Source organism: Pseudorca crassidens, chromosome 15, assembly GCF_039906515.1.
Source record: "Pseudorca crassidens isolate mPseCra1 chromosome 15, mPseCra1.hap1, whole genome shotgun sequence".
Lineage (NCBI taxonomy): Eukaryota > Metazoa > Chordata > Mammalia > Artiodactyla > Delphinidae > Pseudorca > Pseudorca crassidens.
In genome coordinates this window covers 61,668,230-61,686,196 of record NC_090310.1, presented here as the reverse complement: position 1 = coordinate 61,686,196, position 17,967 = coordinate 61,668,230, and the positions used below count along the sequence as shown (strand labels likewise).

The following is a 17,967-nucleotide window of genomic DNA, read 5'->3' as shown; positions in this document are numbered from 1 at the left end:
GGGGGATTTTTTTCCCTCTGTGTCTTCACACACTTCCATATTTCCCAATTTTTGCACACTGAAAATTCGTCAAAAGCTGAGAAAAACAACTAGGGTGCTGGCAAGAGGTAGAGCTGGAGCTGGACCCTAGGTCAGCGTGACCCCGGCCGCTGTATTTACAGCCTCTCCCTAGCTCATCTCTGCGCCTGGGGGACCCATTTACAGTCTCTGCAGAACTTTCATATGGGGGTTCCCCTCAGCTGCTTGGGAGTCACCTTCCATCCTTCAGCCCTACTTGGTAGACCAACGAGTGTTGGACCGGAGTCGGGAGTAAAGGGCCACAAGCCTCCGCCAGCATGAGCTTCTGAGGCTCTGTTCCTCTGTCCAAAGGAAGCCGTTTTGCTTTCAGTCATCTCCTCACCTGCAGACCCCACCAGATCTCTGCATGCTTTACTTCATTTTGTCCTCACCTGAGGTACTTGTTTTCATGCTCCCCACTTGGCAGACGAGGAAACTGAGGCCCAGGGAGGAGAAAAAGGGACTTTCCCAAGGTCACACGAGGCGGGACACAGGGAAGTTGGTTGGGCTCCTGTGCTGACGCCAAGAAGGATTGCCCTCCTGTGCCGAGCATCCCAAGCTTGTTTTCCACAGCTGGCTTCCCTGGGCTCTGACTCTATGCCGGGCGCTGTCTTCAGCCCTGCACATATATTAATTCATTTAATCTCCACGACAACCCGCAAAGTGGCTTCTACTAGTGTCCTTGTTTCACAGACAAGAAAGCTGAGGCACAGACTGGCAAAGTGATTGAGAACACACGCCCAGCAAACAGTAGAGATGTGATTCAAATGGAGTCAGTGGAGCCCCAGGGCCCACGCTCAGTCTCTGTGGGATTTACCCCAGGCCCTGGGCCAAGGATGGAGGTTGTGACAGTGACGACGCCTAGACGGAAGTTCAGGGTTCCCTCAGCTTTCAAGGGCTGCCCCTGATGACTGAGGTGCTCGCTGAATTTACTCTGGCAAAAGAGCCCTAGAGAAGTTCTCTTTGGCTGAGGCCTCCCGGGAGAAGGGGAAAATCTAGCACCTGTGAGTTTTCCCTCTGATGGCCAAGGGCCTCTCTGTTCCCCAGGCCCCAGTTGGGTACCCAGGGACCAGGTCACAATGGACATGTCTTGTTTATTGTGTTGAGAGCGTGGTTTCTGGCATCAGACAGCCTGAGTGTGAATCTGACCTCACCCTTCCTGGTCTTGTGACCTTGGGCAAGTCACCTCACCTCCTGGTGCCTCAGTTTCCTCATCTGTTAATGGGCAAACAATCTTAGGCTCATTGTGAGAATTCAGTGCAATAATTCCCACAAGGCACATAGGACAGTGTCTGGCGCAGAGGAAGTGTTCCATAAATGCTGGCCATATCTCCTGTTCTATTTCCTTATCTTACCCTCTCGCTGGGAGGCAGGATTTTAAATTCCACTTTGCAGAGGAACTACTTGATGCAGGTTGCTTCCCCAGGGCCCACAGCTGGTCGGTGGCCCCCCTGGGACATGACCCCTGACTCAGGCTCCATTCCAGACATTTCAGAGCTGATTCTGGGGTTAAGCAAATGCTCAGAGGCCAGAGTGTGGGCAGAGCTTCAGGCTGAGGGGCAGACCTGGGGCCTGTTTTCTCACATTTCCTGCCCAAAGAGTGAAGGCGAAGGGGTCTGTGTGTATCCCAGCCAGGCCAAGCTCTGGGGCCCGGGAGGAGAGAGCCAGAAGCTGCCCGTATGGGATGGCCTGCTCCTCTGGGGAATCCTGCATGAGGGGCTACACTGCCTCTGCTCCCTGCTCATCCCTACGCCCAGGGCATCTGTGCAATCCATTTCTAGGTTCCCTCCTTGGAACAATAACCCCATTCTTCCAAGAAGTAGATGCTGTTCTCCCCACCCCCTTCCCAGCCCCAAACACTTTAGAGGAGCCAGCGGTGAGGTTAGGAAATCAAACCTCAAGACATTTTGTTCGGCAACCAAGATTCATTTCTTGTTTGGATAACCGAAGGCTGAAAATGCCAAGAATTTACGGGCAGCCTGGGGAGGCCAGGGCAGCCGGGAGCCCCGGCCAGTTTGGGAGGATCTTGGGCTGGGCCAGGACCCCACGCTGAGCTCCCGCTGGATGCACTTTCGATCCTCGTTCAGCCAGGCAAGGCCTCGCGACCGCTGGGCCGAGGGACCGAGTTATTCTGAGGTTTGACGTCAGGGACCTGGAGCGAACAGCAGAGGCTGGGGGGCTCCTGCCCAGCCTCTGACCCTTCCCTGCTTGGCTTTGGGTGCAGAAGGAGAAGAGAAAGAGGCCCCAGCTGAGCCTGGCTGAGGGGTGGGGTGCTAGCCATCGGGCCGGTGTGTCCTGGGTCCTCCAGTGTGGACAGAGCATGTGGACACCGGGGAGGTAGAGGCAGGAGGGATGGATGGCCTAGGGGTGAGGGGAGACCAGAGCAAGAGACTGGGAGAGACTCAGGTAGACGCCAGCCAGACAGGAGAGAGAATAAGAGTGACAGAGGCACCCACGGAGTTAGAGAAAGCGAGTCAGGCCACCGTGAGAGCCCTAGGACAAGAGGCAGACAGACACAGAGACAGAGAGAGGCAGAGACACACAGAGAGATCGGCAGAGAGACACAGAGAGATCGGCAGAGAGGGCCAGCGGTTCTCGGTACAGGTAAGAAAGTGGAGGGCTCCACGGTTTCCGGGTTCAGAGTCTGCCCCGCTCTCAGCAGAAGCTTTGCTACCCTCAGGTGCTGGGGGTAGGACGGGAGCCTGGGGACTTGCGTTTCCTCACGCTCCTCACGTGAAGGAACGGGTCTCCTTGGGGGGCACGGGAGAGGGACTTCCTGGCTGGGAGGCCTGGGGCACTGAGGCCATGACAGGACAAGAGTGGGGCTTTATCGAGCACCTGCTATGGGTAGATGCTTTCTGGACGCTGCCTCTCTCGACCCTACATCAAATGTCAGGAGGAGGACCTTTCACTCTCCATCTTGCGGCTGAGGTTCCCAGAGCTAATCTGAGGTGGACCCAGGAGCCAGGCGCTAACCACTGGTATGCACGGCCCAGCGAAGGAAGCCTGCTCTCCAGCTGGCTCTGTCCCACCCACCCCTGTCCCCCCAGCATTCCTGCTGCAGCTCTTCACCCAGATGAAGTGGTGGAGCAGAGCCAACGTGCATCCCGCTGAGCTGATAGCCGGCTCCAGACGTGAGTCATTGGGCAGCGGTTCCAGGAGGAGGGAAGAGGAAGAGGAGACTAATAGAAGGAAGGGGAGGGGAGGGGTGCCTGGAGGGGAGTGAGGACGGGGGAGAGGGAGCGGGGGTGGGCACCCCCATGCACCCTGAGCATAGGCAGGAGGACACCACAGCAGAGTGCTGAAAGAAGAGAGTAGGTATTGGGGATTTGGGAATTCTGAGGCAGAAGGGAGCACCCCATTGTCTCAGGTCGGGCTTCCCCCACCTCGTTGACACCCTGCAGAGCTGGAGAAGGAAGCTGGACTTTGGGTCTCGCTGCTGTGCCATTCTGGCAAGTTCCTTCCCCTCTCTGGCCTCAGTTTGCTCGCCTGTATACTGGGAACAGGGAGAGGGGTTGGGGGCATGGGCTGAGCAGGTATTGGCTATGGCGAGCTTGCAACAGGGAGGCTCTTCCCTGTGCCGTCCCAGCTGAACGAATCTTGCTGAGAGCTCAGTCTGGGAGGCCAGTCCTCCCCAGTCATCCCTGGTCATCCCTGATGGCGATGGTGATGAGAATATTTTGAAACTCATTTTTTTTCTCTTCTGGGAGATTACAGCAGGAGCCAAAAAGAGGCCCTCAAATTTCAAATACTGTGAGATAAGCCCAGACCAAGAGAATACACAAGAGAAGAGCCAGAGGCAGGTCATGGTCACAGAAGGTAGCAAGCACCCCTGACCAGAGGGGGAGAGATGACTGTTCAGGGGCCTTGTGTCTCTGAGTAGGGGGCCACATGTCTCATCTGGGAGAGGAAGAACTCAAGAATCGCAGGATTTGTGTTTCTTTCCAGGGAGAACTCCTAATAGAAACAGCCAACACTGACTGAGAATTTACTGTGCGCCTGGTGCCGGGCAAAGGACTTCATATACATCACCTCATTAAATATTCATGAAGGTAGATAGTGTTGTCACCACATTTTATAGGTGAGGAAACTGAGGCTCAGAGAGGTGAAGCAACTTGCCTCAAGTCACACAGTCAGAAAGGGGCAGAATGGGTCTCGAATCCCAGAAGCTGGGCTCCAGATCTGGGGCTCTCACATTCCAGGCTATGCTGCTGCCCAGGAGGTGACAGGATCCAGAGGAAAGCGACTGCCAATGGGTCTCACCTTGTGGCAGGCTCCACCGGCACAGGGTGACCTGGCAGTAACCCAAAGACCAAAGGGCATGAAGGGGGCACTCAACCCAAGGGTACCCAGGAGATGGCACAACAAACCTCTGCTTGGACCCCAACAGAGACCAGGCAGGATTGGGGACCCCCGAGAATACCAGCATGGACAAGTGACACTCCGTGCCCCAAGGTTACCTGCCACCCTTGGACTGACTTGACGAGGATTGAGCTTCCCCCACCCAGCGGTGCAGAGCTCCAAACAGAGATGATGTTGAGTGGAGTAAAAGCCTACTGCGCTGCTGTATCCCTGCCCAGGTGAGCTACCCCACGTCTTCATATGTTGTAGCCGGGCAGCAGGCTGTGAGTGGTCTCACTGGTCCTCCCAGCCACCCCTTAACATACTGCTCTTCTCTCCACTTTGCAGAAGGGAAAACTGAGCCTTGCTTATCAACCGCCACGTGGCAAGTAAGTGCTGGGGCCGGGATGGGAACTCAGGTCCACCTGATTCCCACGTCTGTACTCTTTAGCCCCATGGTGCTCCATGGGGACCCCTGCCTGGGATTATCAGGCTACGTGGACAGATACCACGTAGAGGTATCTGTCAGAGGACACTCCACTGCCAGATAAAGAGGCGAGGGACCTCCTAACCTGAAAACCATTGGTTTAAATCCATCATTTGGCTCAGCCAATGTTATCCAAGCACTAGACACCCAGGGGAGTCAAAGATGGATGAGAAGGTGAGACCTGGGGGAGAAAAAGCAGGTGGGAGGTGAGAGAAGTGTTCACAGGAGAGGTGACAAGGCCTGAGCCAGGGCAGTGGCCAGGAAGACAGGAGGATGGCCTGAGAAACTGAGGCAACAGGATGGTTGGGACCTGCTGCCTGGGGGTGAGTTGGGGGTGAAGGACTCCCCAGGGCCATAGATGACCTACTGGCTGGGTGGTAATGTCTTCAACAGGACAGGTGGGCAGGGGAGGGAAGAGCTGAGTTTCAGGCAGCTTTGGAGTTGAGATACTGTGAGCCCTCGGAGAGGAGATCAGGAGCCCATCAGATGTTGGTTTGGTGTCACTGGGGGGCAGGTTGGAGACGGTGCTGCTGGAAGTGACAGGGGCAGCCCTGTGGGTTGTGCCACGAAGTGTGAGAGGAAGCAAAGAATGGAGACTGTGTCCTAGGAAACACCAACATTTCAGGGTGGGGAAAGGAGCAGGAGTGGCCGGAGAGACTGGAGGATGCTTGTGCGTCCACGCATTCATCCATTCAACAGACATGTACTGAGCACCTACTACGTGCCAGGCACTGTTCTAGGCCCTGGGAACCCAGTAGTGAACAAAACAGACATGGCTCCTCCCTTCTTGGGGCTCACAGACCAAAAGGGATGCTTTTAAGAACAGGTGGTGGTAGGTGTTAAGGGAGAAAACCAAAGCTGAGTAAAGGGATAGAGAGTGGCAGAAGGATTGTGGCTATTTTAAATGGGGTGGACAGGCAGGGCCTTTCTGAGGAGGTGACATTTAAGCACTAGACCTGAGGTGGGTCAGGAGTGAGCCACAGAAGTGTCTGGGTGAGGGGTGTTCCAGGCTGTAAGGATTTTTGTTCAATAAGAGAATAACTGAAGAGAATGGGAGTCCCAGGAGGGTTTTGAGGAGAGGATCTAGCTTAGGTTTTAACGGGACCCCTCTGTCTGCTGAGTGCAGAATGAACTATGGGGGTCAGGGTGGAAATGGAGCCCAGGGCAGCGGCCATGACGACCATACAGGTAGGAGATGGAGGTGGCTGGTCCTGGGTGCAGGTAGGGAAAGTAGTCGGAGTAGCAGCTGAGGACTGGTTGATGGAGACTGTTTCTAGAAGGATGATATTGGTCAGCAATATTAAATTTGCCAAGAAGTCAAGTAAGATGAAGACTGAGCTGTGGCCATTGGAAGTGGGAAGTGGGAAGTGGGAAGTGGGAGGCTGCTTAGGGAAAGGAGAGAGTGGAGGAGGAAGTGGAGGCAGAGCTTATGGATTTCTGAGAGACAGGCCAGACGTCAGAGGGTGTGGGGGTTGGAGAAGGGGCTTGTTCTCCTTCCTCCTCATTCTCTGCTTTCTCTTTCTTTTTTAACATAGGAGATACTTGGATGCAATTAAAGACTGAGGGGAAGGAACAGCAGAGAGGGAGGTGTTGTTAGAGACACAGGAGGGCATGGTTGGTTTGAGGAGGTTGAGGGGCTGCAAGGGATGGAACCCGCAGGTAGGGAAGAGTGGCCTTGGCTCATGGAGGAACACTTCCCTCTGAGCCAGAGAAAGGCCCTGGGGACTGGTGGGTGCATGGGTGAATCTGCAAGTGTGGGGCAGGCCCCATTTCTCTTTGAAGTAGGAGGTCCATGGTCTGGTGAGATGATGGACAGAGGGTGAAGATGGAGGCCTGAGGAGGAGGTGAGGTTTGGCACGACCCTTATGGGACTGGAAACAGCTGCCTGAAGAGACACACACAGATTTCAAGGCAGCATGGAGCCCCCTGGGTTGGGCTCTGGTGTATGAGGCCAAGAGCTCCCTTGAAGGGGAGTCCAGGGGTGGGATGGTGGCAGCTGGAAGTGCTGCAGGAGGGGTGGAGGGCAAAAAGGCAGGGACTATGGGAAGATGGTGAGTGGGGGGCGAGGGAGATAGATGGCCAGGGCAGGAATGAAACAGGAGGTTAAGTGTGTATTCGAGTGTGTGCACAAATCAGCTTGACTAGATACATATAGAGCAACCTCTCCACCTGGGGGATGGACCAACCCAGGGTATGCAGAAGGCAATCCTTTGGAAGACAGGAGGAAACCACCAGAACTTCAGTTTACATGATGTCATATCTTATCTTCTTCTCTATTTTTTTTTTTTTTTTTTTGCGGTACGCAGGCCTCTCACTGTTGTGGCCTCTCCCGTTGCGGAGCACAGGCTCCGGACGCGCAGGCTCAGCGGCCATGGCCCACGGGCCCAGCCGCTCTGCGGCATGTGGGATCCTCCCGGACCGGGGCACGAACCCGCGTCCCCTGCATCGGCAGGTGGACTCTCAACCACTGCGCCACCAGGGAAGCCCCATATCTTATCTTCTTAAAGTTCCATTTTCATTTGTCTCATACCCTGTACATATTATATTAATATGGGTGCACGTGCATAAATTCTAAATAAATATGTGTGTACTGGGGGAGCGAAGCGTTGTTTGCTGATCGGGCAAATGATCTGAAAAATTTGGAAACCATGGGTAAGGAGGGACTGCTCCCCATCTTGGACACCACAGGATGCCTTTTCTGCCCCCACCCCACCCAGGGCCAAACCTGCCTCGTTCACCTCTGTACTTCAGTGTCTTGCCTAGGGCCTGGCACATGGCGGGTGCTCAGAGTGTCTGCTGAAAGTATGAGGACAGGAGACCCTAGAGTGGCCCTGACCTTGGGCCAAAATGGCAGTGGAGTCCTCAACTCCTTGATCTCTGCCACTCCATATTCAATTCATCAGCAGAGCCCATTCGCACCCTCTTCAGAATATACTAGAACCTGACGGCCACACCCCCTCCCCCAGCTCTGTTCTGCTCCACACCTCCATCACTTCTTGCCTGGTGGCTGCAGTGGTCTCTTCTTTGGGCTCCCAGCATTGAATCTTCTCCTACAGTCTATTCTGTTAAAACTAAATCAGGTGTTTCTCACCTGCTCAAAACCCTGCAATGGCTCCCGTGATGCTCAGAGAAAGAGTCAAAATCCTTCCCAGTGGACTCCAAGGCCCAACATGGTCTGCCCTCCCCTCATCTCTCAGATTTTGTCCCTCACCCCTCTGTCCTCCTCCTTTCTGCTCCAGCCACACTGGCCACCCTGCTGTTCCCCAGGTAACCCAGCTACATTCCCACCACACAGCCTTTGTACTTACTGATCCCTTTGCCAGGAATGCCCTCCCACCAGATACCTTCCTGGGTTGCCTCATCACTTTGCTTGTTCTCTGGGCTCAAACGTCACCTCCTCCGAGAAGTCCTCTCAGATTATCTGACCTCAAATAGTCACCTCTGGTCATTCCTCGCCTTTTTCCCTTTTTCATTTTGCTTCACCATCTGACAGAATAGATATTTATCGTTCATCTCTTTATTGCCTCTTTCTTCCACTAGTCCAGACAGGGATGTATGGTTCTGTTTACTGTTGTATCCCCAGCGCCTAGGATGGACCTGGCCCTTAATCGGATGAATGAATGAATGGCAGTTAGGGAGTCAGGTTTCCCAGCTCTGACTCTGCCCAGTCTTGCTGTGTGGCCTCAGGCTCCTCTCTTTCTGGGCCTCATCATCCCAACCCGTACAATTCGGAGACAAAGGACCTATCAGCCTGGCCATCTGTGTCCAGGGCAGGCCTCTGGGGTAGATGTTTCACCTGCTGCTCGCTGCGCACCACCCTCCTGCAGGCCCAACCCTTACCTTCTGCAGCCACTGTGTGTTGTTCTCTAGCATTTTTTCCAGCTGTCGTACCCGCTGGGTCGGCCAGTCCCCTAGGTTCAGTGCGGCTGCCGGGGAGTCCCTCTGGAGGCTGTTGGAGCCCCCGAAGGCCTCGGGCTCCGGCGGGCAGGGCTCAGGCTCGGGCAGCACGAAGGTGTAGCTGCACTGGCCATGCTGGACTCGGTGTGCCCGGCGGCGCCCGCCGGCCTCCTGCCCCCTCAGCTGGGCCACAGTCGTGGTGGCCACAATGAGGAGGAGGCCACTCAGCAGCATGGCTGGCCGAGAAGGCATCCAGAGATGTGATGGCGAGGGGTGTCAGGTCAGAGCCCAGGGGCCGTGCCTGTCCACCGCCTGTCTCCCTGCCCAGTTTGCACCCACCGTGGCCAACAGTGGCCAGTCCCGCCTGCACAGCCGCTGCAGCTGCAAAGCCCTGTTTGGCCAAGCTCCGTCCAGGCGGCTATTTATACTTGCTCCAAATACCACAGCTGCTCTGCTTCCTCCCACCGCCTCAGGCTCCCGCCCCAGACACCCCCTCACCTCTCTTCTTCCCCCTTTCCCTTCCTGCCTCCTCACTCTTGTCCGCACACTGCCGTGTCCCTGCACTGGCTTGCCTGCCTCGCCCCTGAGTCCTTGGATTATCCAGGGGAGGCCTGGCCTCCCTGCCTGAGCGGAGGAAAGAAAACAACGCACACACAAACCCCCAAGCTGCCCGCTTTGGAAAACCAAAGGCAACTGAATTCTCTCTTCCTGTCTCTGTCTCTCTGTGTCTCTCTCTCTCCAACCTCCCCCCACAGGGAGGCTGGGATCTCAAATTTCAGCCCTCAACGCCTTCCCCTTCTCTCCCCGCTCCACCTTCCCCCCTTTGATTCCCAGTTAGCCTCGGAACACAGTGAAGTGACCTTACAGGGAGCAAAGGGGAGGGGGGCAGATGGGTGAAGCTGGGGAGGAGGCAGCCAGTTCAATCTGTTTCTAGAGACAGAGAACATCCTTGCAAAGCCAGGGAAGTGGGCGCCCCAGCCTGATCGGCTCCCATCCTCCTTTCTCCCTCAGGGCCTTGGAGGGACATTGGGCCTTAAGGTGGCCCTGGCTCCGTTGCTGTGACAGTAATGAGAGATTGTCCTGTCTTGGGGCAGTAGATTTTGGGGAGAAGAGCTTGGGGTGCAGCAGTGCCCGAGTTAGCAGCAGCTGGCTTTAAATCCTCCTGTCCCAACTACTGGCCCTGAGACCTTGGGTGGGCAACTTCACCTCTCTCGGCTTCCATACCCTGGTGTGTAAGCTGGGTAAACCCCATCTCTTGCATGAGGAATGTATATGAGTTCTGCGTGTGGGGACTGAGGAATTTTTGATTTACTTGTTAATTTGTTTACTGATTCAAATCCTGGCTCCACCACTTATCAGCTGTGTGACTTCGGGCAAGTCGCTTAACCTCTCTGTGCTTCCATTTCCTCTTGGTGAACAGAGAGAAATAATACCATGTACTTCACAGGGTGTGAAAATTGAGTTACAGCAATGCTGGCACAAGGTGAGCGCTAAATAAATGTTTTTGGTTGTTGTTGTCATCAGTGTCACAGTTCTTATGTACCTCCCCTCCCCCACCCTGCTGGAATGTAAACACCACAGGGGCAAGGATTTGTCCTTGGGGGACCTGGTTGCTGGACAGAAGGTGCCCAGGAGTTGCTTGGGCTCTTCCTGTGTGGGCTGCCTTCTGGCTTTCTCTGCTTGTTTTCCCAGAGTGGGGGCTTATCCGGCTGTTTGGTATTGTTTTTTTTCCCTTTGTCTTCCCAAATCCTGATGGCGTTTTGAAGTGGGCAGGCTGCTTGGGACAGCAGCAAAGTAGGGGCTCATCCGGGGGACTGAGAACATGAAACCAGGTGTGTGAGGCTTTGGCAGGAAAAGGAAAGGCAGCTGGTCATCAGCCACCAGCATTCACGGAGCCCTGCTTGCCCACCTCTGCCTCCACTGTGTCCACTGTAAAGGGGGTCACACCACCTCTGCCCTTGCAAGAAAGAAGAATGTTAATGTAAGTCACGAGTTTATCACAGTGCTGGGCGCAGATGAGCCCAGAGTAAGGGCAGCTCTCGTTAAGATTGTGTAGGTTGAGCCTCGAGATAATCTCAGTAAGGCCAGCATTATTATCGTCCCCATTTTACAGAGGAGAAAACTGAAACCCAGAGAAGGAAAGTGAATTGTCCAAAGTCACACAGCCTGGAGGGGCTTGACCCGGAAGTGGCAAAGGTGGGCAGGCTCAACAGCCATGCTGGCCCCAGAGCCCATCCCACTTCCTCCCACGTACCTGTCAAGGCAGTGTGTGAGGACGCCTGCCCCTCGGCCTCAGCCTCTTCATCTGTGCACTGGAGGGAGCATTAACACCTCCTCGTGGGCACCAATATGACAAGGGAAGCTCCTGGCACAGGCAATGCATTTAATCCTATTGATTGAAAGAAAGAATGAATGTTAATTTCTACCACCCCCTAGGGCTTAATTAAATAGACATGGGCCCCGTAATTGCACTAACACAGAATGCCTCTCTGCACAGAAGAGCGAATAGGATTGTCTGTTCACAGGAGAGATGCAGGTAGAATCAAAAGAACAGTTCTGGAAAGCCTGGGAGATGGCCCTGCCAACCTCTGCACCCTTCATTGTAGCACCTCCTTCTCACCTCAGGACTTTGCATATGCTGCTTTCTCTGTCCAGAACACTGCTGTCCACATGCCCTCACCCCCACCTTTCATCAGTGTTCCAGTTACTGTGGCTGCCAGAAAATGACCCCAACACTTAGTGGTTTAAAACAAAAATAACCATGTAGTATCTCTCAGGGTTTCTGTGGGTCAGGAATTCAGGAGCAGCTCAGCTGGACAGTCTGTTCCATTCTCTCATGAAGTTGAAATCAGATGGTGGCTACAAAGGCACATGTCCTCAGAGAGCCAGGTGGAAGTTACATCGCCTTTTATGACCTAGCCGCGCAAGGCATTCAGAGGAAGCTCTGCCTTCTGCTATTGGATGGGGTCTGCCCAGGTTCAAGGCAGGAATGTAGACACCATCCCTTGATGGAGGAGTGTCATCGTCACAAGAGGAGCTTGCAGGATGGGAAGTGCGTTAGTGTAGCCGCCTCTGGGAAATGCTACAGGCCGGAGAACTGACACATGATTACACGGCCCCCTCAGCCCTGTTCAAACCAGACCCGCCCCTCTTGGAGCCCTACCCCTTTATCTTAACCCTCCTCAAGGTGCTCAGAGGTTAATTACTTGTGTAATTAGTTATCTCCCTCTGTTCCCAGCATTTGATATACAGTATGTTCTCAGTAAATAAATATCTGTCAGATGAATGAATGAATGAGTGAGTGAATGAATGCTTGAGCCAGGCTCTCTCTGTTGGACTGATGAGGGGCAGGAGGTGGGATGCCGTGAAGCTGCCATGGGGCTGTGGCACCAGGGCAAGTCCCAGCTGGCACAATGCTGGGAGGCCTCGGGCAGATCACCATTTGGGGCCAAAGCTACCTCCTCCTCAGTCGGAGGGCGGAGGGCGTAAACAGGCTCCACCAGGTCTCCTGAGATCTCGCAGAGGAGAGCTCTAGGGAAAGTTTACAAACTGTCAGGCCGCTGAGAATCTTTGAACACAGGGCCTCAGGACCAGTGTCGGAGGTAGTCTGGGCATAGGTCTAGCCAGGAGACGGAGGTTTTACAAAGTGGCCTCTTGGCATTCTGGGAAATGGGAACCAGCCAGTCCCACGAGAAGCAGCAAGTGCCCAGGGGGCAGCAGGCAGGGGGAGCTGGTGCCTAGACCCAGAGAGGAAACTGGAAAGAGGCCATCTGGGGTCGGTTAGCGAGCTCAGGGAGCCTAGAGGCAACACTGAACTTTGGACCTGAAGGGTCTTTGGTAACCAGCGTGCTCTGTGCTGTGGACTCCTGGCCCCGAATTCCCTCCTGAGCCCCAGACCCATTCGCCTTCTGGACGTGACCTCCTAGGTCTCAAACGGAACTCCTCATTTTCTCCTCCCCTACTCCACTCCAAATGAACTTCTTCTGGATTATTCCATCCCTGGGAATTGCCCCACCTTGACCAGGCACCTGGACCAGAAACCTGGAAGCAGGGCCGGCCAGCTTCATGGGTGTGTGACCTCTGTAGTCATACAGGGCCCCACGCTTAGAAGGGTCCCACACTTGGTTTAATGCTCTGCTGTCACCATCTTTAGATTCTTAATAAGTTCTGGACAGAGGGTCCAGCCCTTTCATTCTGCACTGGGCCCCTCAAATTATGTAGCCGGTCCTGCCAGGGAGACACAAGGCCCCACCACCCCCCTAACCCCACCTGCCATCCAATCAGACCTGTTCTGCCAACATGATCCTTTAAATATTTCTCCCTTCTGCCCCTCTTCACTGTTCTGGGCATACTGGAGCCAGCCTGTCTGGGTTGGAATTCTGGCTTTCCCATCTCCCAAATGTATGGTCTAGGCCAATTTGCTTAACCTGTTTGTACCTCAGTTTTCTCTTCTGTCAAATGGGGTTGAGACTGGCAATTACCTGGTAGGGCTGTTAAAAGGATTAAAAAGCTTATCCCTGTAAAGGCTTAACGCAGAGTCTGGCACATACAGTCTGGCTCAATAAATGGCAGTGCGATGATGTCATCATTCCCCCCACTGTCACTCTTTTAGCCCAGTGTCTTCATCCCTTGCCAAACAGCCTCAGAACTGAACTCCTGTTAGTCCACCTTTGATGCTGCAGTCAGCGATTTTTCTAAGACACAAATCCAGCGCTTGACCCCTTTGCTTAAGACCCTTCAGTTTTAAGCTCCGCATTCTTTACATGGTTTATAAATCTCTGCAGGATCCGGCCTCCAGCCTCACCGCTCTTATCCGAGGACTTGCTGCCTTGTGATGAAGAATTGGTTTTAATTTCCAGCACTCTGTCTGCCATCTTCAGCCTCAGTTCCTTGGTTTTTGTAGTCACTCTGCTTGGACAATCCTCCTCGCATCTATTCACTGGCTTCCTTCTACCTGTCTTCTGGGTCTTATCTCAGGCATCACCTCCTCTGGGAAGCCTTCCCCGTCAGCCTCCCTCCTTTGGTGGAAATAGGCCCTCTTCCTCTGGGACCCCGGGGCCCCCTGCCTGTGCTTCCCCATCAAAGCTCTCACCCTGTATTATAAAGCCTTGTTTGTATGCCTTTATCCCCCTCTGGTTTGAAAACTCTTTCAGGGCATCAGCCACACTTTCCATTTCTCTGTCTGCTGCCTCTCCTAAGGTCAACTTCATAGTAAGTTCTCAAGAGTGTTGAATGAATAGTCTCCACTTTGGTGTGGGGACTGGAGCTGCAGCCCCAAGGTGGAGACTAAGGAAATCACCCTTTCCAGGGCAAGGGAAGCAGGAAGTTTCTGTTTGGGGTATTTCAAGTATCTTGCCTCCAAATACTTAAAACAACCCCTCTACCCCTAGTTTATTTTCCCTTTGCTGGCCTGCTGTTGCCGTGGAGCCAGAACGTGGAGAAGATATTCATATCCTTCTAGAGACTTTGGCTTTTGCTCAAATGTCTTGTGCAAAAAGAGAACTTATTGGCCGATGTAACTGAAAAGTGTAGGGGTATCTGGCGTCAGGCATAGCCTGGATCCAGGTGCTCAGTTGATATTAGGAATTCTTTTTTCCCCTTTTTCTCTAGCTCTAAGCTCTTGTTTTCCTCTGTTAGTTTATCGCCAGACAGTTCTCACCACCATCACCTCTACCATTGATGAGGGTAGCTCTAATCTATCAACTTAGACACCCCCCAAGAAATGGAGTACCCCTTTCCTGACAACTCTTGGGAAAGTTCTGGCTTGGGCCACATGGGCCTTCCTGAACCAAGTACTGTAGCCAGAGGGTTGAGGTACTCTGGTAGGTCAGGCTGGGCCATGTGTCTCATGGGTCAACCTCATGGGACCCAAAGGGATTGAGGGAAGGGTAGGGTGGCTCTCAAGGAAACCTGGGGTAGAGAGACCAGAAGGGAGATGGATGTTGATGGGCACAGACCACCTGCCCACTGCTTCCCCATCTTAGTCACTCACCACGTGAGCTGGCTTCCTGCCCCCCGCCCCCAGCCAGGGGAGCCTTGGCATAACCAGGGATACCACGGGTTCTCACCTCGCATTTAGCTCACGAGGCGACTTGCCCCAAGTCACACACTGGGGTCGATTCTCCTGGAAGTATGGCTCTTTCTGCTCCGGGGAACAAAGTTGGGGAAAACAGGATCATTCTTGGAGAGTCACTTACTGATTTTGGATCCAAAGAAGAGGATTTAGTCACAAGTCTGAGTCTGCTACTCCTGGCTTCATCTCCACAATCCAGCACTTCCCCGCCCGCCTCCCTTTTCAGCTTCCTACATTTCAACACCCAGGGTGATAATTGAGGGTTGCAAGTGGGCAGCCTGACGTGACCCAAGCCTCTTGTTCTCTACTCTCCACATCCCTGAGAACATGGCCTGGCATCTGCTAGGGCTGCTGATTGCAACGGGGCGAGTCTTGGCAGGAAGCTCTGGGGTTGCTGACCACCAGGGGGATGGTCTGTCAGTGTCCCCAGGAAGCCAAGGGGGAGAGCTTTGGAGCAGGAATCATGGTGCCCCCCGTGAGACCTTCCACTCACGACAAGTCTGTCAACTGTTCCCTGCCTCTGCTTTCCGCCACCCCAAACCTAGAGCCACAGCACAGCTGATGGATCGGGAGGGCCCAGGCTAGGTATTGAGGTCACTCCTGTGACCCACACCTATCAATTAAGAGCTCCCCACTCATGGTACTGAATCTTGATTCCATTTTAGTAGGTGAGACTTGGTTTCTTCATCTATATAATGAGCGAGCCGTCCCTCATTAGCAAGGTGATTTGGGGGGGGCGTGGCTTCCGGTTCCCAGGGTTGTGTAATAAAACACCCAACACTTAGTGGTTAAAAGCAATGGCAACGCCTATTTTACTCATACACGTGCAGTTTGGGCCAGATTTAGCAGGGACAGCTTGACATGACTCCATTCGACATCAGCTGGGTCAGCTTGAAGGCTAGAGCCTGGAATCACCTGACAGCTCATCCATTCGTGTAGCTGAGACCTCAGCTGGGGCTGTCAGCCCTAAAGACTACGTACGGTCTCCGCATGTCGGGGGGCGGGGTGGTCCTCACGACGTGGTGGCTGGCTGTCCAGGGGGAGCATCTCAAGAGAATCAGGCAGAAGACATGTGACCTTTACGACCTAGCCTCATGAATCATGCAAGGCCAGCTCTCAAAGTCCCATCCAAGTTCAAGAAGCAAGGGAATAGACTACCTCTTAATGGAGAGTGGCAAAACTTTGGAAGAGCACGTGGGGCGGGAGATGTGGCCATTTTTGGAAAATATAATCTGCCACAGAAGGGCAGGATGACAAAACGCCATTTAAGTGTTAAGCGCAAAAGTGCTTAATAGTTGGTAGCTGTTATTATTATCCCTGCCATTATGGGAAAGATCCAGCATCTCTTTGCGTGAAAATGTCCTTCAGCCCTTCTAATGGCTAAAGGTGCAGCAGGAAGTGGGATTATTTCCATCGGGGCCGCCAGAAAAATTGGCCCAGAAATGCTCTGGGGTTTGTCCAAAGCCACCCAGCGTATCAGCACCCAGTCCAGTCCCAGCCAGACAGGCCTTGGACAGAGCTCTCTCTGCTCTTAGCGACACTTGCCTCTCCCTGGGGTATCCCCTCTGGCCTCAGCTTCCCCTTTGAACAATGGCAGGCCTGACTCTGCTACCCCAGAGTTTGAGGGGACCAGGGTGGAGGACACGCACCTCTTAGCTGTGCCACTCAGCCTGGGCCACTATCCGTATCCATCCTTTCTCAGGCCTGGGGAGCCCCACTGCCTCTGAGCCCACGCCTGGCACTCGCTGCAGGACGTGAAGAGTGAGGCTGCCAGGTCGAAGGGCAGATCTATTTTGGAACCTGGCACCCCCCGGAGGCCCAGGGGAGCCTGTGACCCAGAGAACCAACAGGCCCCTCTGTATTTTGTTTGTTTTTATTAAACGAGCACAGTATGTCCCTCATAGAAAAGTCAGAAAATACATACTTAGCAAGAGGGAAAAAAAATACATGTTGCCTCTGCTCTCACCAGCCAAAGGCAAAACCACAGCTAACATTTTGGAGTATTTTTCCCCCAATCATTTCTCTCTACACACAGACACGTATATTTTGGGGTGGTTTTCTAGCAATCCCCCAAAACAAAATATCTTCCAGAACCTCAAAGGAACATTTCTAAGCCATTTAAAAATTTGTTTTACTTACATTGGTGTTACTTTTTGAAAAACAAAGTATAAAAAATGCACAGGGTAATATAATACAACCCCATATACCCATCACTCGTAATGGGCACCTGTCCACATTTTGCAAATTTTCCCAGATTTTTTTAAAGAAATGAAATATTGTTACAGGTTAAGTTGGCATCCCTTACATCCTCCTCCCCAGTCTCATTTTCTCTTCTCCCTGCCCACAGGTCCATATGTATGTAACCATAAATAATGATACTATTTCTGTGTTTCCAAAACTCAAACATATGCTATTAAGCTGTAAGCAATGTCCTGCGCACACACCATGTTTTCCAGATCTCTACAAATTTCACAGATAGATCCCGTGACTGGGGTCATCTTCTTTTCACCGCTGTGCAGCATTGCATCAATAATCACACTACTCTTTATTTATTCAGCCTCTGTGGATGGACATTTGGGCTGACTCAATCCTTCTGTAGTTCCTAACGAGTTCTGTGGCTTTCTTATACACTAGCCCTGTACCATGAGTATGCGTTTCTCTAGGGTATTAATGGAGGGGTGCTCCTCCTGGGGTGTGGGGTATGTGCATTGCCAGCCTGAGTAGATTTCCAGTCTGTGCTTCCAAGAGGCTGCACTGAGGTACCACCCACCAGCAGGCAGGAGAGTCTCTGCTGCTCAGCACTCCTGTCATCCCTTGGTATCGTCAGGCTTTACTTTTGTGGCAATCTGATGCCTGTGAAATCAACGTGAAATTATGTACACGTAATTTTATAGCCTGTGTTTCCTACTTAACACTCTATGTATTATGAAGTACTTTCTACAGCAGAAGGTTCTTCTATAAGCACATGTTTAATGGTGGCGTGAGCCTCCACTGGTGTAGCCAAGGTTTTCTTAATTCATTCTCCGTTGTTGGACACTGGGCTTTGTTTTGGGGTAGATTGCAAAACTGGCCACAGATTCCAGTCCCTGTAAGCACGCTTCTTTGCAATGTG

At 53.1% G+C, this 17,967-nt stretch overlaps 1 protein-coding gene and 1 long non-coding RNA gene across 3 annotated transcripts in view; one reads left to right on the top strand and one right to left on the bottom strand.

Moving 5' to 3' along the window:
- Nucleotides 1–9,270, bottom strand: part of ANGPT4 (angiopoietin 4) — a 48,014-nt gene extending 38,744 nt beyond the window's left edge. Inside the window, exon 1 of the mRNA XM_067707724.1 lies at nucleotides 8,726–9,270. Coding sequence (XP_067563825.1) covers nucleotides 8,726–9,034 — 309 coding nt within the window. The 5' untranslated portion in view covers nucleotides 9,035–9,270. The remainder of the gene's footprint in view (nucleotides 1–8,725) is intronic.
- Nucleotides 2,032–10,302, top strand: LOC137207647 (uncharacterized). Of its 2 annotated transcripts, none has more exons than XR_010935196.1 (4): nucleotides 2,032–2,661; nucleotides 2,909–3,191; nucleotides 4,448–4,637; nucleotides 4,747–10,302. It is a non-coding gene; the product is annotated as an uncharacterized lncRNA (long non-coding RNA). The 2 variants fall into 2 exon arrangements; XR_010935195.1 differs by having other exon boundaries at nucleotides 2,033–2,661; nucleotides 2,954–3,191.
- The last annotated feature ends 7,665 nt before the right edge of the window (nucleotides 10,303–17,967 follow it).